At 49.7% G+C, this 27,987-nt stretch overlaps 2 protein-coding genes, 1 long non-coding RNA gene and 1 other non-coding gene across 6 annotated transcripts in view; 2 read left to right on the top strand and 2 right to left on the bottom strand.

The window, feature by feature from the left end:
• Positions 1–8,143, top strand: part of PHF24 (PHD finger protein 24) — a 97,768-nt gene extending 89,625 nt beyond the window's left edge. Inside the window, exons 5-11 of the mRNA XM_035016404.1 lie at positions 1,122–1,503; positions 2,155–2,340; positions 6,210–6,288; positions 6,614–6,819; positions 7,167–7,327; positions 7,628–7,726; positions 8,047–8,143. Of these exons, the coding sequence (XP_034872295.1) occupies positions 1,122–1,503; positions 2,155–2,340; positions 6,210–6,288; positions 6,614–6,819; positions 7,167–7,327; positions 7,628–7,726; positions 8,047–8,143 (1,210 nt within the window). The remainder of the gene's footprint in view (positions 1–1,121; positions 1,504–2,154; positions 2,341–6,209; positions 6,289–6,613; positions 6,820–7,166; positions 7,328–7,627; positions 7,727–8,046) is intronic.
• LOC118017993 lies at positions 1,464–25,538 on the bottom strand. Of its 2 annotated transcripts, none has more exons than XR_004681292.1 (4): positions 23,339–25,538; positions 13,735–13,834; positions 11,898–11,983; positions 1,464–2,264 (listed from the first exon to the last, which is right to left on the bottom strand). It is a non-coding gene; the product is annotated as an uncharacterized LOC118017993 (long non-coding RNA). The 2 variants fall into 2 exon arrangements; XR_004681291.1 differs by having other exon boundaries at positions 13,735–13,830.
• Positions 14,555–14,657, bottom strand: LOC118018276. The gene has a single exon (XR_004681354.1). It is a non-coding gene; the product is annotated as a U6 spliceosomal RNA (small nuclear RNA).
• DNAJB5 (DnaJ heat shock protein family (Hsp40) member B5) lies at positions 20,023–27,403 on the top strand. Of its 2 annotated transcripts, none has more exons than XM_035016402.1 (4): positions 20,023–20,563; positions 22,919–23,163; positions 26,310–26,911; positions 27,043–27,403. In XM_035016402.1, exons 1-4 carry the CDS (start codon positions 20,382–20,384, stop codon positions 27,274–27,276), a joined length of 1,263 nt encoding a protein of 420 aa, XP_034872293.1. In that variant the 5' UTR covers positions 20,023–20,381; the 3' UTR covers positions 27,277–27,403. The 2 variants fall into 2 exon arrangements, with proteins under 2 accessions (XP_034872293.1, XP_034872291.1); XM_035016400.1 differs by lacking the exon at positions 20,023–20,563 and adding an exon at positions 22,740–22,827.
• Positions 27,404–27,987: the final 584 nt, after the last annotated feature.

Here is a 27,987-nt window from a genome sequence, read left to right as displayed (position 1 = left end):
CCACTGAGGGGCACCTTGGTGGCTCAGTTGGTTAAGTCAGGCTCTTGATTTCAGCTCCTGTCTTTTATTTCCTATGATGAGTAGTTAGTACCTTATACATAGTACTGTTCAATAAGCCTTGATTATAATGGATTGAGAGCAAGGCTAAAATGGACTCTCCATTTCACTTTACTTAGAACACGCATTCCCCAGCTGAATTCCACTAAGACCAGCTTTGCAATATGCGATGTCATGCCCTCACTCTCCAGTGTTGTACCCTGGTACTGCAGAGGAAGAGCAGGGATAATGTTACTTCTCAACCTGTAAAGGTTTTATTGAACAGCTCAGAAAATCAAAAGAGAAAATGTGGGAGTAACATTAGTGAAGGCTTAAAAGTCTGAGAAGCACTTTAGAACTTAAAAATGGGAGGTTGTCTGTGAAAGACAAACAGACCCACAAAGAAGCATAGCCAATTAGAGGGGGCAAAGGAGTGTTTGTGACCTTGACCATGTGGCTAGGTTGGGTAGTTTCTTATCTAATTCAGGAATCCCCTAAAAATAGGAGTGCATTCACTCTGACTGAAAAAGTGAGAATTTGATGCAGATTATCCCTGGATGCACTGTGCACAGCACTTACTGGAGGAGATTTTCTTCAATCAGAAGTCTGAAATGTATTGCTGTAGTCTTGCTTTAAGCTTTGGGTCATCTCATGTGGCAGAGGAGAGACTTAGGCTCTGAAGTCTCCAACTATCTCCAGAGGCCTGGGACCCCTGGACCTAATTAGCTTTGGGATAGCAAGAAATAAAAGAGATACCATTTCACATTTGTAGAATACTTTCCAGTCTACTAAGCACTTAATAAGCACATTTTCTAATGTTATCCTCATGACAGCCCTGTGAAGTGCACTGAGCAGATAGCCCTCATTTTACAAATAGGAAAACCCAAATCACAAAGCCAGTCAGAAACAGAACCAGGGTCTTCTGACTCTTTAACAAGAGCTTCTCCATCCCACCATGCCACTGAGTTCCAGAAGAGGGAAAAACTATCTAACAATACTTGCCACTTAGATGAATGGTTGAAACTGATTGGCTTGACATGGTCAGCCATTGGCTGAATCTGGGCCCCTCTGCTTTTTGTTCACAGAGCCATGGGGGTGTTGATGTCCAAACGGCAGACAGTGGAGCAGGTGCAAAAGGTGAGCCTGGCTGTGTCTGCCTTCAAGGATGGGCTACGGGACAGGCCTTCCATCCGACGCACTGGTGAGCTTCCAGGGTCCCGCCGTGGCACTGTAGAGGGCTCTGTCCAGGAGGTACAGGAGGAGAAAGGAGCAGAGGCAAGTACCCCAGTGCTCCTGGAAGAGAGCAGTGTCAGTCGTGCGGCTTGGGAGAGGCTCCGAGATGGGCGTGGAGTGGAGCCGGAGGAGTTTGACAGGACTAATCGTTTCACACCCCCTGCCTTCATCCGCCCCACCCGGAAGCTGGATGATGACAAACCTCCTGATATCTGCTTGGAGCCCAGGGAACTTGTGAGTACCCAGTTAGGGCACAGTCCTCAAGTCTTAGACCTTCTGAGGATCAGGGAGGCCTGGGTACAGTTAAAGTGATACTCAAAAACAAAAAACTCCAGAAAGGTGCAGTTGAGTCCAGAACAATCTTTGAATTTCTTCTACAAGAATAAAAATGTTACATCCTGGATTGGTCTTAGTGAAAGACTAGAGACAGTGGGTGATAAGGAATGACACCATGGCAGGTCTTTTGCCATCCGTCTCACTAAGGGATAGTAGTAGTCCCTGTAGGAGGCATTTGGAAATTTGTGGGCATTCAAGAAGGTCATCATCACTGGAGTTGCTACTGGTTTTTGGTGCCAAGAAAACCAGGGGTGCTAAGTGCCCTGCAATGTCTGGGACAGTCTTTCAGAACAGATTATTTTTTTCCAAAAATGTTAGTAGCATCCCTGTTCAGAAAAATGGTCACAGAGACCTGAGCTGATGGAAGAGCTTTCTGGTTCTTGTCTTCCAGAGAGAAAGCTCTATCACCTTAACACAAGCTTCAGTTGGAATTGTTCCTCTGGGCTGCTCCAGGGATATTCAGCCCCATGTGGGTAACTCTGTGTTTCGTGGCCATAGGATCTTGCTGCCTACACTGGGAATGAATACACTATTTATTCTTTTTGCCAGGTTGTCAACGATGAGATGTGTGATGTCTGTGAAGTCTGGACAGCTGAGAGCCTCTTCCCATGCAGGATCTGCACCAGGGTTTTCCATGATGGCTGCCTGCGCCGCATGGGCTACATCCAAGGAGATAGTGCAGCAGAGGTGACTGAGACAGCCCACACAGAAACTGGCTGGAGCTGCCACTACTGTGTAAGCCTGGACTGCAGGAACTATGGGCTGCAGCACCACAGGGAACTTGGCACTTTTCTGGAGACCCAGTCTAAGAACACTGGTTTCTAGGCAGTGACCTAAAAGAGTTTTCCAATAGTAGATACTGGAATCCTCAAACTTGGTCAGGCTTTCTCTACCTCAGTACTATGACATTTTGGACACAGTAATTTTTTTTGTGAGGGATGTGTGCAATGTAGTATGTTCAGCAACATCCCTGGCCTCTACCCCATTAGATGTCAGTAGCACCCACCCTCAGTTGTGACAACCAAAAATGTCTCCAGATATTACCCAGTGTGTCCTAGGGGAACAAAACTCATCCCAACTGAGAAACACTGAGCTAGAGGAATCAATGGTTAGGATGAGGCCTAATTACTCAATTGTAATTCTGCTTGGAATAGTGCTTTCTCTAATAGTCTTTAGTTGTCATTCATCGTACTCATCTGAAAAACCATCCTAACCAGCTTGCTTCCAATAGGTAAAGGTTCTAACATGGTAACACTTCTTAGTCCTAAGATCATCACTTGGCCTACCACCTAACTCTTAGGATGAAGAACTTCATCTCTAATGTGATCATTATGTAAATTAAATATCAAAGGTCTGTTGATTCAGAACTTTGCAAATTATATATAAATGCCTTCCAACTTTCTTTTGAGATTTTATTTATTTATTTGACACAGAGAGAGCACAAGCAGGGGGAGCAGCAGAGGGAGAGGAAGAAGCAGACTCCCCAGGGAGCTGGATGCAGGGCTCTGTCCCAGGACCCTGGGATCATGACTGAGCCAAAGGCAGACACTTAACCCACTGAGCCACCCAGGCACCCTGCCTTCCAACTTTTAAAAAGACAAAAGCCAGATTCGTATCCATTTCTCAGCACATCTGAATAGAATTTAAGTCTTGCTTTATTCGGGGCGCCTGGGTGGCTCAGTCGTTAAGCGTCTGCCTTCCCCTCAGGTCATGATCCCAGAGTCCTGGGATCGAGCCCCACATCGGGCTCCCTGCTCAGCGGGAAGCCTCCTTCTCCCTCTCCCACTCCCCCTGCGTGTGTTCCTTCTCTCGCTGTGTCTCTCTCTGTCAAATAAATAAAATCTTAAAAAAAAAAAAGTCTTGCTTTATTGGTCTGTTATCCTGCAGATATCTTCTAAGAAACATCTCTGCAGACTCCCCCCTCTTCTTCCTACTGCCTAGAAGAAAGCAAAGATGTGCAACTTTCTAACAAATATCACTTTATCTATGGCTTGTCTATAAAATCAAGTATAGAACAGTTATTCCCAGCCACTTACACACCTTTTCCCCAGCTGAAGTATGTCACAGTAGACCCTGCTCTGCACACCATCTTCTCTAGTCACTACCCCTCCAAACACCAGCCTTTTCACTCACGGCAACTCTGCCCTGCAGTGTGCTGCTGTGGGACCCAGTTGAAGGTGTCTCCTTCCTAACCCTTCCTGGTTTTCTGTCACAGTCCTACCATCATTACTACCACTTGCCGGACTTTTTACAAAGGTTTCTTCCAAGCTCCTCCCCTTTCTTCCCTTCCCAGCCAGGCTTCTTGAAAAGACTCCATCATCTCCTAGTGGCCCCTCAACCACCTGTAATTCAGCTTCTGCATCTGTCATTCTGCTGGATTGGTTCTTTCTAAAGCACCAATGACCTGACTGTCAGGTCTAGTGACCTTTTCTCAAGCATCTTCTTACTTGACGCCTATGAGGTATTTAGCACTCCCTTATTGCCTCCTCTTTTGGGGGGGTGATTTAAGTAGTTACGAGAATTATCATGTAAAATAAGGAAACCAGAGAAAATAGAAAATCAGTTAAGTCCCATCATAGTTGTATCACCACTGTTAACATTACCTTCTACGTTGTACAACTCTCTTTTCTTGGCTTCCATTACTTCCTACTGATTCTCCTCCTACCTTCTTCTCTGACCATTCTGAGTGCCCTTAGTTAATTTCTTCTCACAGTCCTAAATGCTGATCTTCCTTGGGGTTCTGTTGTTAACACTCTTCTTTTCTCATTGCACACACTCTCTCCCTGGGTTATTTCATGTACTTCAGTGGCTATAGCTACCATCTAAACACAAATGATTCCCAAACCTGTGTGTCCAGACCTAAATTTCTTGTCTCTTGGATTTCCATCCATCTTGATGCCTCACGGGTGCTTCACATCAGCATGCCCCAAAATGAAACTCTTTTTCCAGAAACCTGTTCTCTCTAAATTTCTTACCTCTGAACAGTAATACCACCCTTACAGTTACCAATACCAATTCATTCCTCTCCATCCCTCACATCCAGTAAGTCAACAGGTCCTACTGATCTACCTATTAATACCTCTCAAATTTCCTCTCTTTTCCATTCTCATGTCTTAGGTTAGTCATTCATCTTTTCTTACCCGCACTATAGCAACAGCTAACTAACTGTTCTCCATGTCTCTAGACTTTGCCCCTCTGATTCATTCTCCACACAGCAAAGATCTGACCACGGCACTACATATGCCCTTAAAAACCATTCAGTCAGCCACCTGGGTGGCTCAATCGGTTAAGCGTCCGACTCTTGATCTCAGCTCAGGTCATGATCTCAGGGGTCATGAGTTCAAGCCCCACATTGGGCTCCATGCTGGGTGTGGACCCTACTTAAACATTTGGTGACTCCCCTTTGCCCTCAGAATAAAAGCCCATTTGAAGGGCTCACTAATGGGCATTTGAGGCACTTCACAGTCAGGCTTCTGCCTACCTCTCCCTTATCTTTTGTCATTCCTCTCTACTCTCCCTCCCCACACATACACACACACCCTACACTCCAGCCCCGCTGAACATTTCATAGTGTTACACCCCACTGTGCCCAGCATATACCAAGTGCTCAATAAGTGTTATTGAAAGAATTGAGTTCTTTATGAAATCTACAAATGAATACTCATGAAATGTCTGCTCCTCTTCTTTGCTGGTATTTTAAGAGAGGAAAATAACCTACTAGAAAGAATCTTTGACAGCTTAAAGACTATAAGACTGTAAGTTAGTATTAATGAAATAACATATCACTGCTGTTTTGGAATTAAAATTTCTATGGCACCACAAAAAACTCATTTGGTTTTAGGAACTTCGTCATGATGGCATCTCTTTCAAAACCATTCTGGATTATTTAAAATAATACAGCCTACTAGGAGCAGAGTTAGAATTAAACTTATTTTTTAACTGAAATACTCTTTGAGCACAGTCTAACATAGAAGCCAAATACATAAAATGAATAAAGATGAAGCTGCTGTGGTTGATGGAGCTGGGGATTCACAACCATGCCCACTTATTAGTCCCCGTTTCCCTTGCAGCAGCTTCCCAAGGCACTTCCAAGGATTCCTTAGGGTATCTCAGAATAATTTTTTTTAAAGATTTTATTTATTTATTTGACAGAGAGAGAGATAGTGAGAGCAGGAACACAAGCAGGGGAAGTGGGAGAGGGAGAAGCAGGCTTCCTGCCGAGCAGGGAGCCCGATGTGGGGCTTGATCCCAGGACCCTGGGGTCATGACCCAAGCTGCAGGCAGCCGCTTAATGACTGAGCCACCCAGGCACCCCTCAGAGAATAATTTTAAAACTACTGTTCAGTAAAACGGTCTCAGGTCTAGAATCAGGATACCTGGCTTCTGGAGAAGATTCTGCTCCAGAGTTGGGCAACTCTGAGCAAATCCTTTCCTCTTTCTGGGGCTTCAATCTCTGATTATGATTAGAGGCTGGGATTAGATGATCCCAGAATGGCCTTCAAGTTGAAATACAATTTCCATCCTTCTTGATCTTGGCCTTTCTTTCTTACTGGTCTGTATGGCCACTGACTCAGATCTTTCTTTTTTTTTTTTTTTTTTTTCAGGATAATCTCAACTTGCTGCTAACTGAGGAGGAAATGTACAGCCTCACAGAGACCTTTCAGCAGTGTAAAGTCATTCCTGGTAAGGCTGGACAGTGCTGCCAGATGGAGAGCGGCTGGCACATTTTTCCTCTGTACTTTCTAGGATAAACCATAAAAGGAGTATGCTGGAATTTGGAGAGTAGGGGTAAATAGGTCCCTGTTCCCAAGCTGTTGGCCAGCAGGGGCACCCACACACCCGCCCATCTTCCCCACCCACCACATCCTGAGTTATCCTGGCTATGAGAGACAAAGACTCCACGAAAGCTATGGATGTAGGGGTTCTGGAGGGTACTCTAGAAGTAAATGGAGGTGCCCCAGAGGCTGAGGAAAGGGTGGGCTTGGCTAGTATGGGGTGCCTCCCACAGATTGCTCCCTGACACTGGAGGACTACCTGCGCTACCGCCACCAAGCAGCAAAGCGGGGGGACAGTGACAGGGCTCTAAGCGAGGAGCAAGAGGAGCAGGCAGCCCGCCAGTTTGCAGCCCTGGACCCTGAACATCGAGGACACATAGAGTGGCCTGACTTCTTGTCCCATGAGTCCCTCCTACTTCTGCAGCAATTGCGTCCCCAGGTGAGGGCCAGCTGGGGTGAATGTCTATGGGATACTGGGTGGCAGAGACCTAGGAAGCATGCTGGGCAGGTTGGAGGAGCACTAGGTACTGTCTTAGCAAGGACCATAGAAGGAAAGGGCTCACATTCCACCCAGTGACAGGTGATCCAGTGCCTAAGCTGGGGAAACTGCTTCAAGGAAGATTGATTTACACTGGACCAAACTGCAAATGTCAATGCTACCAGAAAGGCTCTGGGCAGCTTCAAAGGGAGGCTGCAGAGATGGTAATGGAGGTAGGATTCTCTATGGCTTGACATTTTACAAAATATTTTCACCTCCAAGATCTTAACTTGTCTCTTCTTCCTCAGAACTCTCTGTTAAGGCTTCTGACAGTGAAAGAGCGGGAGCGAGCCCGGGCCACCTTCCTAGCCCGGGGCAGCGGGAGCACTATCAGTGAGGCAGAGTGCCGTGGAGCCCAGCACTCTTGGTTCTGCAAACACCTTGCAGAGGCTCCTTCCTGCAGTGTCAGGTCTGTTCCTTACCAATCCCTGCCCCCACTCACATGTTCTCCTCCTTTTTCCATGCCAAATGGCCCTTGGTATGAAAGGTACCTCTTGGTTTCTTCTGTCCACAGACAGGAGAGGATCTTCCTGTGCATTAGGCAAAGGACACTGCCTCTTATTGTTCAAGGCATAGGGCATCCTCTACTCCAAACTGTCGCCCATGTCAGAAAAGTGTGGACATGCATATCCGAGCCCTGGGTTCCCCAGAGTTTGGGAGGGGTCAGACCTTTCATTTTCCCACTCCATCCACATATCCTTGTGTCCAGCAGCATCAGCCATGTGGGTCCCATAGCAGACAGCAGCCCAGCCAGCAGCAGCAGCAAGAGTCAAGACAAGGCTCTGCTGCCCACAGAGCAGGAGTCCAGGTGAGTAGGATCCCCTCACTGGGCTATCTTCACTCTGACTCTTCAACACACACAAGTGGGCATTGCCCACTGCTACCCTCAAACAGCAAGTGCATATCCCAGAAACCAGGCTCCAAAAATGTCCATTTGACCCAAGATCCATAGGGTCAGCCGGCTGGACTGTCAGCATGGAAGCACAGCCAGCCATACCTATGTCAGCCAAAAGCCAGGGCTTCCCTGAGCTTTGCCCGGCTTAAGCCGTACTGCCACTGGGATCAGGTCTCATGAGCAACCAGGCTCTACAGCCAATCTCACAAACCTGTTCTTTGCTCCCACTCCAGATTTGTGGACTGGCCTACCTTTCTGCGGGAGAATGTTGTCTACATCTTGGCTGCTCGCCCCAACAGTGCAGCAATTCATCTGAAACCCCCAGGATAGCATGGAGCAGAGAAGCTCAGTTCAGAGACAGTGGTCTCCCTCCTCTCCTTTTTCTCTTTCCCTCTTTCCCCCACCATCCTCTGGTACTGAGACTTGTGGGGATGGAGTATTGCCAGCATCTCAATTTGCCACTAAGCTTTATGGAACTGAAATCACTGCGTCCCTCACAACAGAGGCAGTATATGCATTGCTGCAGGGAAAAGCCCTGGGAACTGTGGCAGTAGCCACTCTTGGACCCACCCCCCAGCCCTCACATCCTAGACTAGACCTGCCACTGCACACATATGTGTGCACACACACACATACACACATGCCTAGCTGTCCATGCCTACAGAGACCTGGTTCTTCTTGGTTGAAAAAGGACCAAAGTTCCTTTGTGAAGCTCCTGGTGTAGATGAGAGGGGTCTCTATTCACCCCTTCTATTGGCCAGTTCTGATTTCCAATAGACAAGTCTCTGGCCAAGTGATTCTTAATAATAGGGCATCAGACTCACACGCTGTCCTAGAGATGCTGATAGGCTCCCTCTTCCTCCGTTGAAAATCCCTTCTGTGGTGAGCCACTGTTCTGGTAGGTATGTGCTCTGTCCCTCAGCTATGTTGGGGTGGGAAAGTTACTGAAAACCACCACTGCACTTCAGCCACTGTTTATTTCAATTCTAATTTCTAGTGACAGAGAAGGCAACTAGTCTATGGAGTGAGTCTTAATTAGAAGAAGGGAAGGCAGCCCCTCCCAGGAACCCAGGATTCTAGGAACCTCTCATCCAGGTCTTCCAAGTCCAAAAGTCTTTAGCAGAACAGTCAAAAACCAAGATGAGCCATCCTGGCCCCTGTTTTACGGATGGGAACACATGGGCCAGAGCCCAAAGGGCCTGAATGGAATAAGTATGATGGCAGGAATCACAGCCCTCTGTATTAGATGCTTTACCCAAGTCAACTACCACAGAGACCTGAAGCCTGATCTCCAGTGAGGACAAGGTTTGGATGGAAAATGAGAGGAGAAGGCTCATGATTTTCCATCTTTCCACCTCAGCCCAAATGTAGACCTAGAAGAGCTTGCCATTGTATGGAGAACAAGAACCAGCCTCCCACAGCCCAAGAAAGAGCAGCAAGGACTCCTTTCAACCACCCTGACAAGCTGGAGCCAAGAAGAGGATTTGCATCTCAGCTCTCTTTCTTTCTCTCTCTCTCTATCTTTTTTTTTTTTTTTTTTTTTTTTTTGCATCTCACCTCTTCAGCAGAGAAAGCCCCAGCAAAGCCTCACTGAAGGTTCATCCTTCTCCCCCTCACTGAGATATGGCCTGAGTTGCTGCTTCTCCCTGCTGCTCACTACATGTCTTTCCCCACCAAGCCTGGCTTCTAAGTCCCAGCTGTCCTCCCTAAGTTCTCATTAAGTTCTCAAGTCACTGCGTGTTGTGGGTCAGCCCTGGCCCTGGAATCTAGGTTCTGTTTCCAATCTGAATACTAGAGAGTGGGGTTGGTTCAGTTATGTTAAAGCTAATATAGTTCCATTGCTCAAGGCACTTGTACTGAATTGGGTGCTAACAGAAGAAGTAGCATACGGCTCAGTGTTGAGATGCTCAGAGGAAAGTGGGGAGCTGCAACCAGGGTTGTGGTAACAACACCTTCTGTAGAAACTGCCTGACCTAGAACAGGTTGTGAAGCTTCGGGGGTTGGATTATTCAGGTCTAAAATGAAGCAGACAGAAGATGAATCTGGCTGGGTTCATGTGTATGGCCCTGAACATTTCAAAACAAAAACAGCTTTTTGTAAATACTGCTTAGCCATATTCCCAAGACTGATCATAAGAGGGGCTGTTATTCAGTTTAGCCAGAATGAAAACAAAAGTGAAAGCACATGACTCTTGGGTCCAAGGACTGCCTCTGAAGCAGCCAGACCTGGGGTTTTACACTGAAAAATATGAAAGCACATTCAGCACAGGGGCTCTTGCTTCTTCTCCTGGTAAATCACCTTGTATGCAATGGCCTTGGGCTGCTGGATCTCACAGATAAGGGCATTTTGAGTAGAGACAAGCTCTGGGCTTTGTCTGAACAGCTTTTTCCTCCTGCCTCATCATCAGTAATAGGGACTGGAAATCTTATCTTGTTCCCTGATCCTTCATAGACAAGGTGATACCTACCTCTCTGGAGCTGCAGCTTCTAGCTTTCTGTGGATGAGTGGTAAAACACCATGGGCCAGATGCATCTCAGGGCCTGGCAAAGCAGTATTTCTTTCATGGTAGGATCAGGCCCATTTGGGACTATTCCTCTTCCTAATCCAAGACAGCAAATGTCCTTGGTAGGGGCATGCTACAGAGGGCCCAGGGGACCCAGCATAGAGTTCCCAGTCCACAAGAATCCTAAGACGCAGAAAAGCCTGGAGGAGCAACTAGCCTCTTCTCCATTAGCCATCTAGTTTTTTACCAATGAAAAGATTCCCTTGCTCCCCCAGACCAGAGTTGTAGAAGCCCCACCCCAACATCCCTGTCTGGGATCTCCCTCTGCAGTGCTCTAATCCATGGAGCCCCTCTGCAATACATATGAAGATGTTCAAACTTTTATAAACCAAGTGAAGCCCATTCCCTTTTCCTTTTCATCAAGTCTTTCCATCACTGTGACTGTCTGAAATTCTGCCAAGTACAAAAATCAGTGTCTGACTCTAAGGGTTTGAGAAAATGTTCTAGTCATTTCTTCTTGGCTACCCAGAATTGAAATCAATCTTATTACAAACACCACCCACTCCACCCACCATAAACAGAGATTAGGGTTGCTCCTTTGAAGACTCCTTGCCCTAAGCCTATTTTTCACCCAACACCCCTCTTCCCTATGCTCAGATTTAAAGACAGGGGCATTTGGATGTCATCCAGACACAGCGGAGCTGCAGGGACAGAAAGTAAGCTGAGGCAGTTAGCTGTGGCTACATAACCTCTCCAGGTCTGCTCTGTGGCCTCCTCTCCTGTGACCAGCCTTCCTCAACAGAGGTAGGCTCTGCTTTTGAGCAGTGGCCCCTTTGGATCCCAGAGATGGAGCAGTTCCCTTGCTCCCAGGTACTGACCCACTCTCAAGTGCTTTTCTTCCTTTGAGAACAGCCAAAGCCATGAGGACATTACCTCTTCCCACCTTCAGCCCAAGTGACTGGGGCTAAAGGGCAGACATGCCTTTTTAGCCCTGGTGCTCCCTATGGGATGTCACCCTGGCCTTATTTGAGTGGCCAGATCTGGGAGTTTCCCTATTCCTATCACTAACATTGGAGGTACAGAATCAAACTGCCTGGGAAGAGGGCAACTCTCTGGGGTGTGAGCCCAGGATTGTGCCTAGGCCTCTTCGTCTGAAGCACAACCTCAACCATTGCAGGTCTCATGGCTTCAGTAAGAGTGGTGCAAGGAAGCCCTAAGAAGGAAGCTCAGCAGAAGCTGTATGGCAGGGCCTCAGGCTAGCCATGATCACCCCAGAGCCAAGAATAACCTCCAGGCAGGATTGGTAGGAGGCTCTAGTGATCCTATAAGCATGACCCCTTCAAACTAGCAGAGTAAAGGCAGGTATATACTTGGCACTAAAAGAACAACTGGATGTCAGAACAATATCCTGGCAGCACCAGTACCATAACCCCTTTTCACTCCTCAATTTATAGTGGAATAAAATTGCTACTTTCCCAGTGCCACTTAGTTTGAATTTGCCCAGATCTCTCTCCAGGCCCCTGGCTGCAGCTCCGACAACAGAGAACTGGATGAAGAATGGAAAATATTAATGCATCATACCTGTTCCCTATAGCTCAGTCCTGGAATGTGGTAGGACTGGGCATTTCCCCTGCTGTTGCTTTCCTGCTGCCACTGCTTTTGGCAACCTTAAAAGGAAAGAAAATAAACAGGTAACAGAATTTCCACTAGACCCAACTAGCATTAAGGAAAACCTTCCCTCTGAGCCACATGACCTGATGACCCAGATTGTGGACAGTGTGTCACATCTGGTCTGGGCTAGTGACTAAGAAGTCCAATCACATTCCAATTTGTATAGCATGGGTTGGCCTGACCATAGATGAGAATGTCACGGTATAAGCAGCAAGGCCTTTTCATATCCATGTGAAATAAGAGCCTTCAAACTTATGCTCCTTTAAGAGATGGCTGGTGATCTGTCTCCCAGTCAAACATAGGCTTGTGAGGGGAGTTCTGAGAACACTCAAGTAAGTGGAAGATCCAGTGCCCTCTGGTCCCTCATGCCCTTCCTATGTTCTTTTCTGCGGAAGGTAACTTGACAGTAAGCTGAGGGGAACATCCCCAAGCTCTGTCTTCCCACCAGTACAGCTGCATGCTCCTCTCCATGGCTCAGCCTTCACTCTTGAAGGAGCTGATGCTCCCAGAGGCTGGGCACAGTGGAAATCATAATAAAGAGATTGCGATGCTATTTTGGCTTCCTTCTTCCTGTTATTTGGGGCACCTGCTGAGTTTCTGTGTGGTTTCCTATAATTAGCCAATTCCTGAATCTAAGATGCTGCTTGGCCTCCAGGAAGAATGCAATACACTGGTTCTTTCTAGAGCTTTCCTGGTACTGACCTTCCCAAGAATCAAATGATGGGTGGGAGGAGGCAGGGGTTCCACCATGGACACAGGGGGAAATGAAAGCACTGAAGAGAGAAGCCAGAATTTTCTAAGAAACTGAGGAAAAGGTAAGGCCTCCAAGCTCTCCGCAATGTATTCCACCACCACCACAACCAAGGGCCAGTTTTAGACACATTTCTCCTCCCAATCCCTGCTGGGTGACAAAGTAGGAAAGCTAGCTGGCTATGTTTTCTCCTGGTCTTCTGGGTCTTTCTTGGTAGAGAATTTTCTCCCCGTTTTTGCAATGTTTTAATGTGATATGATAGAGTTGGGTAAACTAAGGTCAAGAGAAGCTTTTCAGAGGACTGTGAAATCCCCCTTTCATCACCTTTACCTGATAAGAACAGAGCCAGTACCTATAGGTAGGAAAGTATCTCTAGTGTGGATCAGTGGTGTATAGACTTACCTCTAAACCATAGGGCCCCCAAATACAAATCATTGCTAATATTTTTGAGCAGTTACTATGCACTGGGCAGTTCTAAGTGCTTTACATAAGATCATCTTCAAAAAACAACCCTGAGGTTTGTTTATAGATGAGAAAAGTGAGGAATAGGGGCGCCTGGGTGGCTGAGTCGTTAAGCATCTGCCTTCGGCTCGGGTCGTGATCCCAGGGTCCTGGGATTGAGCCCCACGGGCTCCCTGCTCGGCGGGAGGCCTGCTTCTCCCTCTCCTACTCCCCCTACTTGTGTTTCCTCTCTCGCTGTGTTTCCCTCTGTCAAATAAATAAATAAAATCTAAAAAAAAAAAAAGAAAAGAAAAGTGAGGAATAGAGGCTGAGAGTTTCTCAAGGTTACGCAGTCACATAGGAAGCAGGGGAACCGGGTAGTCTGGCTTCAGTGCCCATGTTCTTAACTACTTTATTGTGCTGCCTGTCAGGGTACACCTCAAGGAAACAGCTGCTCTGTAGTCTAGCATATCCCGTTTCCATCCTGGGAACAGAAACATAAGCAGCCAGTCCTGTAGCCATGTCACAGGATTTCTTACAACCTGCACAACTCACCTCATTCACTCACATGGCTCCCATACCTCTCCTCCCCAGAATTGTCAAATGGAGGTCCATCAGGCTCAGGACAGCTTGAGATCTTAAGCATCCCTTCTGTCTCCAATTTCAATGAAGACCAGCATTAGGAGAGAAAAAGAGACATAAAAGCTGGGCCTCTGTGGACTCTAGTGAAAAGCAAGGTTTCCCCACCCTCAGTCTGGCAATCCTGATGAACTTTCGATCCTCTGAGGATTGTTCCTCCTCCTGCCACTTGTTCCCAGGGCTGGCTAGAGCCTCGGTTCCACACAAACTTCCACTCACCCTGCCCTGCTCTGGCTCAAGGGTACTCCTCTTATCTCTAGAGGAAGTCATTGCTCAAAGGGGAAAGAGTAGCTGCTAAATTTGCTAAACCTGGAACAGAGTTCTCTCTCCCACCCCACCCAAAGGGTTGCTTGGAGTTTGACCTTGCTGAACTTGTTTCCTCATCTGTAAAATTCTGGGAAAACAATTCCTGTCCTATCTCCTGAGCTGATAGTCAAGTGAGGACAGAATTAGTTTGGTAAGAGGAAAGAGTTTCATACACTATAAGGCATTAAGTGAGCAGCAAGGATTTCTGGCCCTATCTACAAGCTGTGCATGTATCATCTTCCACCCACCCACAGTCACAGGCATAGCTGGGGGTACCGCTAATGGCCTCTGTCCACAGTGCTGAAGTCACAGCTGAGACAGCGGGGTATCTTCAGTCCCTCTTTTTTTTTTTTTTTCTTTTTTGGTAATATACTAATTTATTCATATATACATTCACTTTACATTATTACATTTGACATTCATCAAAACCAAAAATACAGTATGCTTCATGAATTTGCATGTCATCCTTGTGCAGGGGCCATGCTAATTTTCTCTGTATGGTTCCAATTTTAGCGTATGTGCTGCTGAAGCAAGCATTTCAGTCCCTCCTGTCCCACCTTTAAGTAAATATAAACGCAGAGATTTCCAAGCCCAAGGATTGTTCTGAAATGCAGAAGGTATTGCAAAAAAAATGTTTGTTTCATTTATTTCAAGTATCTTTGTTTTTAAAATAAATATAATACTCCTTTCAAAATCGTAACATTTGGGCAATTGTACATTTGTAACATTGTACAAATGGGCAAGATGTGATCCAGCAGCTCAGGAAGAGGGGGTTATGGTCTTCACTTGATATGGGGGAACAGTATGAGGTAGCTACCAAAAAACTGATGTAAGGTGAGGCTATGTAGGAAGAAGTTCAGAGTCAGATGAGAGAGGCAGGCTGGCTCATTTATACACTGCACCAGCACTCCTAGAAAAAGCTAATCAGAGCCAGGCACCATGAATTGAAACCCAGCCAGTGTAGCATGGTCTTAGGCGCTGGAATGGAACAAGGCAGAGGAGGAACCCATGAAGGCCTGAGAGGTGTCTCATCCTGGAGAGGAGCAGACTTGAGGGATGTAGATGGCTAATGTCTGACAGATGGGACTGATGAGGTCAATGTGACCTCAAAGACAGAGCTAAGACCAAAGGTGGAAGAGAGGCAGATTTTTGCTCAATAGGACCAAAGGTAACTGGATACCGGGGAAGGTAGTGAAGCTGTATAAGTATAGGACAGAAATGTTGAGTTGGGGGTAGGATGCCTCACCAGGTACACAGTCCTCTTGAGATTTGTGATGCCTGTAAATGGCTAAGCACCTTCTGGTGTATGCCCAGCCCTGAGCCCAGCTGAGCTAGAGGCAGAGTCAAGATTGTACAGACCCACGTGACCACAAAACAATAGAATAACTGGGTTGGGAAACTTAATTTCTTTAGTTCAACCTCATAGACTGACTGTTGTGCCTCCAGCTCTGGGTCCTGACCTGACAGAAAAGAGCCAAGGTCTCAATACACCTGACTTCCCCTTCCAGATGCGCTCCGGAAAGCCTGCCTCTAGAACCTGATGTTGCATGCCCTCTGCTGGTCATTTCTAGCACCATCCTCTCACTCCCAAGACAAGAAATAACCCCTTTGAACAACTACTACTGGTCAGTGTAGGTTTAAACCAGGAGTACCAGGGAGCTAGATCGCTGGGCAATGTCCAATCAGTGAACAGGATCAGAACTGAATCTGCAGTTGAATTCAAGTAATATTAGGGCTCATCCATGTCTAGAAAGGACTTAGGCTAAGGCTGAGTTTGGGGAACTGTCTGGTCTAGGACCAAGGCCAAGGTCAGTGTCTCAGGTGAGGTCAAAGTTGGCACTCAGTGTGGAACTGAATTCTGGGTCCAAGTGTCAGCATGAAATATGTATCCAGGTGAGATGCTAAGAGTCTGACCCCAGGAAGGAGTCAGTCTGCATCCAGGGGTCAATGTAGCATTCCTATCCGAGGTGAAATCATCAGGTAATAAGCACCAGCCACAGGAGAACTCAAGCAGAGACACTGCTAGGGGAGAAGTATAAGGGTTGGAGGACAGAATGAAGTAGTCACTAATTTCTAAGAGCCTCCCAACTTTAAAGATGGTAAAGGGCAGGCTAGAGCCACAGTCCCTCAGAAGGTGGATCCCTATATTCCCATTCCAACTTCCTGTGAAAGGGCCCCACCAACAAGAGTATTGCCACATACAAGTCATAGGTACAGTTTGGGGACAGGAGAGGTCCAAGGACCTGTCCTGTCACTGCAGAAAGCTGGCAGCTGTGGGGGTAGTCTTCCTCCCCCCCCTTCTCTGTTTCTACTGGCAACGGGGCTTAGCAGCCTCCCACACCTAGATCTTAGCAACCATGGGAGCCCCTGGCAACTGCTGCCATGGTGACAAGACAGGGAACTAAGAATGGGCTGGGGTGGAGCACTTCCTCTGGAGCCTTCAGGATATGTGCAAGATAGGGGGCTCCCCCTCCCATACACAGTCTGAGAGGGAACATGTGCTCCTGTGTAAACACCTCCTCACTGGCACCCACCCCCGCCCCTGCCCCCGGGTTCCGGTTCCCTCAGGGTGAGAAAATGAGGGACACCTAGGGTTATGACGTCTCCATAGGAAGGGAGGGGAATGCGGGTGCTGAGAACTGATATGATCACGGATTCATGCATGCACTGGCAGTCAACATGTCAATATCCATGACGCTGTTCATCATGTAGACACAGACCTACATAGTCATTTAATCACACATGTATAACAACACAAAATCACATACACAACAAATAATACAGAATCAGGCATATTACCACACAAAAATATTACACAGATATACACAGATACACTCTCACTTACAAATCACACTACAGATACAACAGTACAAATAACTCCCAATCAGACTTGAACATCAAATAGATGCACTCACACATCCAGGTATCTGTGAACATACAGAGTAATGGTTAACTTTGCTGAGTAATAACTACATACCAAGCTCAGAACTACATGCATAGCATGTGTTACCTTAATTAACCCTCAGAACAACGCTAGGAGGTACTGCTCTTTTCTATACCCATGAGACAAAGAAAGAAATGAGGGACAGATGTGGCAAGTGACCTCACAAGGTCAACAGAGCCTACATTCTTACACCTATACCACACTGTGCACCCTGGTTCCTAACACACACCTGATACCCAGGGCAATAGGACACAGTGGAAATAGAGAACCCAGCAGACAGTGGAATCCATGCCACCCGCACCTGAAGGCATGGCCCTGCACCCCCGAAGTTCTAAGCCCACAATATAGCATTAGCAGGGACCAGGTAAGGGCCAATGACTAAACTCTCTGCCCCCGTGTTGGCACAGGCAAGGCTGGAGGAAGCAAAATAGATAGAACGGGAATAGGAAGTAGAGCCACCCACAGCCTGGGCCCCCATGAGTCTGGAGGTGGCAGAGTGAGATCCCCCAGATCAAAGTAGCCAGCACCTGTCCTGAGCCTCCTCATCCTACCTTGCTCATCTCCATGTCACGCTACTATTCCATTCCTTCATCATCCCATCTCCCCTCCCTTCTAGTCTTTGTTCCCCACTTCTCCTTCCATTCTCACCCCCACTCCTGACCTCCCACCCCTCTCCTCTCCTCTCCCCTCCTCTTCCCATCCCCCTCACCCCATCTTCCCTCCTTCCTCTCATTTCCCTCATCCCACCTTTTCTCCATCCTCTTCTTAACCCACTTCCTTTCCTTACTTCACAGCTCACACCCCTTTACACCTGGGATCACCATGGTGAGTACTAGAAAGAAGACAGAGAATGGAGAATATGCAGACCTGACCTCAGGACCCCCTAGATTTCTCTCCTGCTCTGCTCTGCGGCCCAGGTACTGATGTTCTCCAAGCCTCAGTTTCCAGCTCTATTCAGATTGCATGAACTCATGGGTGTCCAAACTGTTTCTGGGAAATGGCAAAGAAAGAGAGGTGAGAGCTTCTGTCCTGGCCCTTCCTTTGTCCTCAAACCCCCCAAGAATTCCTTTCCCCTCCTCACCCCCGGATAACCCCCTCCCCACCCCCGCTGCCTGTAGCACAGATGGGCCTGGGAGACAGTGACGTGGGCGCCAGGCACCGTGTCTGTTCAAGCGTCGGCTTCCGCTGGCTACCGCCTCCGCAGCCCTGCCTGCTCTGAACAGCGGGGACACTAGGGCTGAGATTTAATGGGGGAGAGAGGGGGTTGGGGCTGAGATGTGTTAAGGAAATCATGTGGAGCTGAGATGAAGGGTTAAAAGGGGGAGTTAGGATAGGAGAGATCATACAAGTAGATAACGGATTAAGGATAGGATAAAACAGAAGATTATGGGGGGGGGGGGGCGGGGGGAGGCAGGAGATCATACCCAGCCAGGAAGAGGGGAAAGAAAGAGTGGGCTAACATTTGGGAACTCAAGGGGGAAGTAGGATGAAAGATTACAGAGAGAACGTTAATGAGAATTGTGGGGGTTGCTGAGGAGGGGCTGCTCACAAGGGAGCTGGGATGAGGGGATTATACAGAGGATGAAAAGGGGACTCACAAAGGGAATTAATGAGGAGGCGCTAAACCTGGGGGGAACTACCAGGTTACAAAGGAGAAAGCAGAAGGGTGCTTAAATTCTGCATGTCTATCGGGGTCTGTTTTGTTAGGTCACCTCAGGTCAATTCCGGGTCAAGATAAGGTAAAGCTGAATCAGGTCTAAGCTGAATCAGGTCTGGTCGAGGTCAGTCCACAGTTCCGATGGAAGACAGGTAAGAAGGGGTGACCTTTTGACCCTAGTCGAGGGACTACACCTCGCAAAGCGCACTATTCTCTCCCCTACCCTCCTAAATGAAGAAAGGAAAGAATGCCCAGAGTCACCGCCATCTGGGAGGCAGTTTTCCTTTAAGGCTGCCTTTGACGTTACACAGGTTCCAGAAGGTTCTCCCGGGATTCGAGCGGTGGCCAGTACGTCCCACCTTCTCAAACCCGAGATTGGACTAATATAGTTGCCCCCAGTCTCGAGTCTGAGCCCCACAGACCAACCAATAAAATCAAAGGGCGCGTAGAGTTGCCGCCCTCTGTCCCTTTCACCAATGACACGACGAGCTAGCGAAGAGGTGTGGTTGACTGATCCCAGAGTGCACCAATCAGACCGACACCAATCACTGCCCGGAATGTGTGCGCGTGTGGCCGGGTGACAGGGGCGGAGAATGGGCGGCTATCACCGAGGCACTCGTTGAAGACTGTCCAATTACAGCGGAGGGTGAGCTGAGTGACGGGCAGGCCGCGCAATGGGCGGCGCAGAGGCGGAGCCGTGGGGGCGGGTTCCCCGGCCCGCTGTCTGCGGCCGGCGGGCAGGCGACTCCTGTCCCAAGTGGAGGCGGCGGAGCCGGAGCCAGGGGAGGGGGCAGCGGCTGTCTGACGGACCGCGGTGGCGCCCGCAGCTCCTCACTGGTGAGGGCACAGAGCCAGGACTCAGGGGTCCCGGGAGCGGGGGCGTCGCGGAGCCAGGGGTCCTGGTGTAGGGGGTGAGTGAGATGGGGGGGGGCGTTGGGACACTGAAGGCCCATCGTTTCTTCTGCCGTGGTGGTGCGGGGACTGGGTCTGCAAGGTGCTCGATGTCTGCGACCCTCTAACAGGGGGCAGCCAGCGTCTGAGCTGGGCGCGGGGGGTGGGGGTCGGGCCGGGTCGGATTGGGTTCCGCGGGCGGAGGCGGAGGCGTTTCTGAGCCAGCCCAGCCTGTCAGCGTCGGTGACATCACCGACCACCCTCCCCCGCCCGAGCCCCCTCCCCTCCCTTCCCCTCCTCGCCGCGCCTTTTGTCCCGGGCGAGCTCGGCTCTGCCCCGCCCCTCTCCGCCCATCTGCGAGGGAGGAGACTCCGGGTCAGTGACTTCATTGAGTAGGTTCTTGGGGATTGGGGTCGGATCCTCCCCGGAGACAGAGACCAGAGGAACTCACTGCCTCTCAGGCCCTCACAATCACACCTGCCACAGGTCCACAGGCTGCCACTCGCAAGCACACGCTTGCCACTGCCAGCCTTACTGTCACACTGCCATACAGCCATTCATACAGACATTGCTGCACCTGAGAGCAGGTGGCCGCTGGACCCTATTCCTTCACTCTCCACACCTGGGGATCAGGTCTAGCTCCTGCTGCACCGGACAGGCCTTGCTGGGCAAGTGCCTCTGAGAACCCGAGGAGGTGACTTCCTGAACTGCAGCTCTCCAAGCAGGCTCCAGCGGAGCGATCAGAGGTGAGGGGCTGGGCTGGGCATGTTTAAGCGCACAGTGCTCTCCTGCCCATCCCCAGCAGCACCCCCACTACAGGCCCGAGGAGCTTTCCGGAGCTTCCCACACTTCTGGGGAGAAGACTTCTTAGCCAGCTTGATGTTTAAAATTCAGCTGGAGCCCTTAAAACTTCGAGCGTGGACGCTGAATGGGTTTGTAAAGTTCCGGTAAGTCCCTCTGGAGAAGGGCACTCATATCCCTACCACGTCAAATTCTCCACATCACATCCCCCTTCATTGCCTCCCATATCATCCTCATCTCATCCCCCTTACATGTAAGAACTCTCCTTCTACCTCACGCTTACATTTGAATGAACTGCACCCCTTGTCATTCATCTCCTATACCAAACCCTTCAGGCATCCATCCATTTTCCAGACATCTTCTCTAGTATTTCAACTCTCTACATCTCTCCCTTTCAACCCATTGGTAACCCATTTTCCACCTCAGTCGTTTCCATTTGTCATCCCTTGTCTCCTTCCACCAGTACTTCATTTTCTGTATCAACCATCCCCCCTTCCTATACAGGCCTTCTTGTTATTTCTCATTTTTCATTCCTGCCTCTACATGAACATCCTCTTCATTCTTCTCCATCCAAGGCAGTGCCATGCCATGGGGCTCCTTTGTCATTCCAACACGTGGCTTGTGGGTATGGGGAGGGAGGGAGAGAGGGAGGAAAGGAGGAGGAAAAAGGCAATTCCTGAAAGAGCTTGCCCTGTGTCTGTGGAGACAAGAGAATTGTAGGTCTAGAATGGTTATCAGGTGAGTGCCAGGAAGGAAGCTGGCCTGATGAGGAGGTAATACAGGGACAGCAAGAGGAGGGTGGGAACATTGGCAAGCTGTTCCACTTGCGCTCTGCCTAGAAACTGCTATGGTTCTCTAGGGGCACCCTCTTGGTGTACTAGGGTTCCTTCCCAGTCCTGGGGTGGCGGGGAGAAGGTGTGCGCTGAGGCAGAGATGGCAGACCACCCCCAGTTCCCTCTCAGACGGCTTTTACCGTTGCTTCCGAAAATGGCTGCCCACCCCCAGATGCTCTTCTCTCACTCTTCCAACCCCAGCTTCCCCCACCAGGCGTGACATGCTGTTAGGGGGAGAAGGGGGAGTACCCGCCTTTATGGAGCCTTCTCTTCGTCAGAGTGAGGTGACTCCCAGAACCATGAGTCAACTCAGCCACCTGCAACAGGCCCTGTGGGGGCAGGAGCTAGGGCCATTGTCCCTGCCTTCCTGGGGCCTTAAGGCCTCCCCTTACCCATTACAGCCCTCACTCCTGCCAGGAAACCCTGTATACCTCACTGAAGCAGTCAGAGGCAGAAAAGCAGGCTTCAGCTGTGGCTGCCAGCCCAGGACATTGCTAGAAAGACTCTGGTTTTCTGGGCTTTGGTAGGGGTTGGCCAAGCCTCTGAAGGGCTAGAGAATGGCTTCTGGCCATCTCCCCAAAGAGCCCACCTACAGGAAAGTCCCCTTCCCTTCCTACCCACCATGTAGGCAGTGGTGAAGGGAGATTAGGCGGAAGAATGAGAGCCCTATGTCTCTCCCTCACAAAACAAATACCCCTGCATCCAGCTTAGAAGGAACTATCAGAGGAGTGTGGGCCTGGCCCTGGGCCAGATCCTGAACCACTGGGCAGGTGAGAAGGAGGGACTGGTAGGGAAGGTATTAAGGAAATGGTGATTAGTGCCTAATTATTCTGACAACTAAGGTTAAGAAAGGGCCTATGCCAAGGATGCTTGTGTTCACTAACACTAGTGCTTAGGTGGCACAGACATTGTCTTCATACACATGTTGTGTGTAGACACTGGGAAATGAGTAAAGGGAACTATTGCCCTGGTGGGAGGAAGGACAGTGTCATCCCCCTGCTAATAAGGGAGTTAGAAACAGCAGTTTCCAAAGGCTGTGAGTCATCCTCTGATCTGAATCACACGTGAGGCTTAGCATCGTCTGGACAAGGACAAGGAGGCCTGGGGTCTTCACTAGCAGAGAGGACTCGAGGCCCCTACACCCTGACTCAGCCTGGCTGGCCAGGACAGCTGGCTAAAGACCCGGGCCTGTCCCTAGTCCTGGGCCACTGCCCCAGCTGCCCTTAGCCCGGGCACCATGCCTGAGGCATGGCGTAAAAGACCACGACGCTCAGGTGACCTCACCCAGTACACTGATCTTTGCCAGCTTCTGTGTGTGGGCCTGTCAGTCCATGGTGCCACCTCACGCAGCAGGGCCTCTCAGGGGTCCTCAGTCTGACCCAAGGACCTGGGCCTTAGCCTAGCCCCTAGCAGGCCACAGCCCCCAGCTTCCTGCCGGGAAAATCCAGGAGCTGATGAAAGAATCACAGAATCCTAGAATGTCAGAGCTGGAAGAGATCATCTAGTCCAAACCTTTCATTTCACTGATGGGGAGACAGAGGCCTACAGAACAGGCATGACCTGCTGAAAGTCACACAGTGAGTCACTTAGGGATCGCAAGATCATCAGGAGCAGGGCTGGGTCAGGAGGGAAGAGGGACTTCAAGGACTGGCCCCGGGTTTCTTTCAGAAACAAGGAGACAAGTGCCGGTCCAGTGGCTGTGATGGGAAAGGATTATTACAAGATTCTTGGGATCCCATCGGGAGCCAACGAGGATGAGATCAAGAAAGCCTATCGGAAGATGGCCTTGAAGTACCACCCAGACAAGAACAAAGAACCCAATGCTGAGGAGAAGTTTAAGGAGATTGCAGAGGCCTATGATGTGCTGAGTGACCCTAAGAAACGGGGCCTGTATGACCAGTATGGGGAGGAAGGTAAGAGGGCAGTGCTCCAGCCTGATACTGGACCCCTGTCCTTGTCTGGGGTGCTGGGTAACCCAGTTCTCATAGCAGGCAACTGGAAGCTGAGGAGGGGGTGAGGGAGGCAAGTGTTCTCAGCACTGACACCCAGAGGAGAGAAGGGACCACCCACTACCCAGCCTTGGCTTACCATAGTTTTCCCCGCTTCTCTCTTCCTCTCTCTCTCCTCAAATTCAGGCCTTAGAGACATCTGAAGTCAGGAGCAGAGGCCTTCCCCCTCCCTCTTTTCCCTCCCAGCCTTATTAGTCCAGCCTGAAGTCCCTGCTGCTCCATTGGCTGATAGGGAAGGTTGAGGAAAAGGAGTGTGTGTGGCTTGGCGGTCTGAGGACAGAGCATTTACATTCATCAGCATAAAAGTCTAGCCCTTAAGCAGCCTGGGAATTAACCACTGGAGCTCTGATATGGAGAGATGATCCTGCCCACCTCAAGCCAGCAGAATGGAGGGGGAGCTCTGCCTCCCTGAGGAAGTGGCAGGGATCCAAGGATGGCAGGGGAACTGCTGCTGGCCTCTTGCCCCCCTTCCTGAAGTAGCTGGTGGCTGCGCACGGGGTGGCAGGAAAGGCCCAAATAAAGCCTCTGAGAGGGCGGCCCCTCCCAGTACATCCCACAGGCATGATGTAGCTGCTAATTCTGGGCCTGCCCCTCAGGGCCGCCCGCCACCCGCCACCCGCCAGCCACAGGCACCTGTCAGGCTATATTAAGAGATGTTGCCACAGCTGAGGACTCTCCTTCCTAAGAGGAACTGTCCTTCCTGCCCAACAGCATCTACCTTTCTTCCACATTCTCCTCCTCACTCTCCCCACTCCAGCCTCAAAACTAGATGGGCTAATGATATGTACTGTACCTGCTACAGAGTAGATAGTAGATAAGTGCTCAAAAGAATGTTCTTTTCCTCTCCTCCTTGCTTTGTGTCTCTGTGCACCCCAGTCCTCCCAACCCCCTCTTCTCATTCTCCGTGCCACCAGTTCCTTCAGTTTTTCCCTGCTCACCTACTAGACTTGCCAGCTCCCAGATTCACAGACATCTGCTGGAATCCCCAGTGTTCTCTCAGCTAAGACATTTTTCTCCCTGGGATGGAGGGGTGGGAAGAGGGAAGCAGTGCACACACCATGCCACCGTGTGACCTGTCTAGGAATTGCACTCTTTTCTCCATTTGGCCTCACCTTTGTTAGCTGGAGAGCTACCCAGAAACTTCACTCCTCCTGCATGACCAAGCCTAAGTGAAGGACAAAGCTCAGCCTCTAGGCCCAGACACTGGGTTCTACTGTCGATCTACATCCCAGGAGGTCTCCAAAGAATGCAGCACAGCCTTAAGGAGAAACCTGGGGCCTGGGGAAGGAGAAGCAGCCTTGAAAATGTGGGTTATATTTCTGTCTGCCCTGCCCCCTCCCCAACAGCCAGCCAGCAGAAGTGTGCACAGACTCTCTGCACAAGTCTGGCTGGGGACAAGTTGTTCCCAGCTTGAAAAAGGGGGTGGCAGTGGTACAACAGAGATCCCTACAGAGAAGTTTCCCCTCCTGTTGTTACCAGTCCAACCTCCCTCTCTCACTGAGCTCTGCCAAGCTTCTTGAACTCACCTAATAATTAGACCCTCAATAAAAGGAAAGAACAGACCCCGAGTCTCAGGGGAGGAATGAAGAGGCAGCTGCCACAAGTCTCTGAACTGCCTGCCACTTGGCCTCTCTAATGCAACCCACATCTGTTCTTGTGGTCCCAGGAAATAAGAGGCTAATTTAATTTAGGCTTAGACTTCCACAACGAATTGAAATTCAAGATAAAAAGCCTCAAAGCAAAGAGTCCCTTCCCCTAGCCTGCACCCCACCCGAGTCTACGCATTCTAGATCATTTCTCAGTGTTAACCCCCTCCCTCACTCCTCACCCCATCACCACCACTACCATCCCCACATGAAGGCTGCCTCCAGTCTGAGTTCCTTAGACAGGACCTGACTGGTGAGAGAGCAGCTAGGGCCATGACCCGCAATGTGCCAGCATATTCATGCATTTTGGTTGCTCTGACATCAGGTATGGGGTGTGCGGCTTGGTGTTGTACAAGTCCAAGAAGCTCTATTCCTATTTGTATTCTATGTCTGTCCAGTGCATCAACGGCACCCCTGGAGTTGTACAATACCATGAGCTCTGAGTGTGGAAACAAAGCATTTGAAAACTTTCTAGAGAAAAAGCTCCTTGGGGCACCTGGGTGGCTCAGTCGGTTAAGTATCTGACTTCAGCTCTAGTCATGATCTCAGGGGTCCTGGGATCAAGCCCCCTCGTCCAGCCCCCTCATCCAGCCCCTGTGTGTCCAGCCCCTGTGCCCAGTTCCCCCACCCTACCATAGGGCTCTCTGGTCAGCAGGGAATCTGCTTGTCCCTCTCCCTCTGCCCCTCGCCCCCTCCCCCATCATGGGTGTGCACTCTCGCTCATATAAATAAATAAAATCTTTGGAAAAAAAGAAAAATAAACAAAAATAAAAATTAAATTAAATAAAAAGAAAGAAACAGCTCCTCATCTCCAAGCCAATGAGCTTTCCTGCTTTTTTGGGCCCTCCTGATTTCCCATTTGGATAGGAGTCAGGAAAAAGGGGAACTACACTAGAAGCACAATGAGAGTGGGCTTCCTCCTGGACTGTATCCCCACCTTATTTGGGACAGGTCACTTACTAGCTTCCTGTAGAGTTAAATCCTATCCAGTTGCCTCTTGCTCTGTGTGTCTTGGGAGATAAAGATTTAGGAGTCAGGTAGGACTGTAATGTGATCCCAGGCCAGCCACTCAAGGCTTTGTGAGACATCTTTGGGTCATGGGGACATGGAAGAGACTACAGGACTGGAAGTCCTATCCTCCAAGTCTTCTAGCCTTGGCTTTTCTACCTCTTGGGTAACTCAGCCTCTTTGAGCCTCATGATGCACTTTATTATTAAACTTATAATTAAGAATAGAAATTAATCTTGTCAGAGACTTTTCTTACTCTATTTTGCCAGCCCTCTCTATGGGAGTTAAAGGTGGCTTCTTTCTCTAGGCCCATGAACTAGGAGCTAGAGGTCAGGGGGTGGAGATTGGGATGGGGCCAGGACCAGCCACACTATCCCTAACTTCTCCTCCCTCCAGGCCTGAAGACCGGCGGTGGTTCATCGGGTGGCTCCAGTGGCTCCTTTCACTACACCTTTCACGGGGATCCCCATGCCACCTTTGCCTCCTTCTTTGGGGGCTCCAACCCCTTCGATATCTTCTTTGCCAGCAGCCGGTCCACTAGACCCTTCAGTGGCTTTGACCCAGATGACATGGATGTGGATGAAGATGAGGATCCATTTGGCGCCTTTGGCCGCTTTGGCTTCAATGGGCTGAGTAGGGGTCCAAGGCGAGCCCCAGAACCATTGTACCCTCGGCGCAAGGTGCAAGACCCACCTGTGGTGCATGAGCTGCGGGTGTCCCTCGAGGAGATCTACCATGGCTCCACCAAGCGCATGAAGATCACAAGGCGGCGCCTCAATCCTGATGGGCGAACTGTGCGCACCGAGGACAAGATCCTGCACATTGTCATCAAGCGTGGCTGGAAGGAAGGCACCAAGATCACCTTTCCCAAAGAGGGTGATGCCACACCTGACAACATCCCTGCTGATATCGTCTTTGTGCTCAAAGACAAGCCCCATGCACACTTCCGTCGAGATGGCACCAACGTGCTCTACAGTGCCCTGATTAGCCTCAAGGAGGTAGGGCCTGGGTCAGGTTGTGTGTGTGTTGGGAAGGGGAGGAAAAATGGGCACATTCTTCCCTCACTTCAATCTTTTCCTCCCTTCCCACTCTACCCCACCTTTTCCTCACTCTGCCTCATTTTCCCCAGGCGCTGTGTGGCTGCACTGTGAACATTCCCACTATCGATGGCCGGGTGATCCCATTACCGTGCAATGATGTCATCAAGCCAGGCACCGTGAAGAGACTCCGTGGGGAGGGCCTTCCCTTCCCCAAAGTGCCCACCCAGCGAGGAGACCTCATTGTCGAGTTCAAAGTTCGCTTCCCAGACAGATTACCACCACAGACACGACAGATCCTTAAGCAGCACCTACCCTGTTCCTAGGCTCTGCCCCAGCCAGCCCAGAGTCTACCACAGCAATACCCCCTACACTCACCCCACTCAATGTGCACCCAGCTTGATGTCCACTGGACACTGGCAACTTTTTCTAAAATGAAAAAAAAAAAAAAAAGCCACTGGATTTTCAGGAAAATGTTCCTGTCCCTGACCCCTTTCAGAGCTGGGCTGCCTTGGGGAAGTGGGTGGGAGGTGGGGAGAGCTAGCCCAGGCCAGGGGTCAATTTTCATGTCACTAGCTTTGAATCCAGTTCCCACGACAGTGGCTGGAGAGTGACCTGAGTGCTACTTGAAGATACAGAGATTCCCTGTCTATGCCTGTAAATAGCATGTCCTCTTTCCCCTCTCAGCTTTGCTAATACCTCTCCTCTCCCTTCTCTTCAGCTTCCTCCTACTGGGGGACAAAGAAGATAGAAAGGACACTGCTTCCCCACCCCTGCCTCACCCCTAGGTCCACAGTGTCTAAGGTTAATGCACACATATTCATGCACACAAAGCACTCACCTAGAGCTATTTGTGCCTCTGCGGAGTTGAGATAGGAAGGGAAGGTCCGTAACCCATGAACCGGGCCACTGAGCACGAGACACTTTTCATTTGGGGCAGGAAGGTGAACAGGGCCCTTGGCAGCCTTCCTGAGAGCTCCCCTACCCAGATCCCACAGAGCTGAAAGTTCTGTCCTCCCTGCTGCTCTCAGGAGTGT

Source organism: Mirounga leonina, unplaced genomic scaffold (assembly GCF_011800145.1).
Source record: "Mirounga leonina isolate KUSES-001 unplaced genomic scaffold, KU_Mleo_1.0 Mir_170, whole genome shotgun sequence".
In the NCBI taxonomy this organism is placed as follows: domain Eukaryota; kingdom Metazoa; phylum Chordata; class Mammalia; order Carnivora; family Phocidae; genus Mirounga; species Mirounga leonina.
This window is presented reverse-complemented; position numbering and strand designations above follow the sequence as displayed.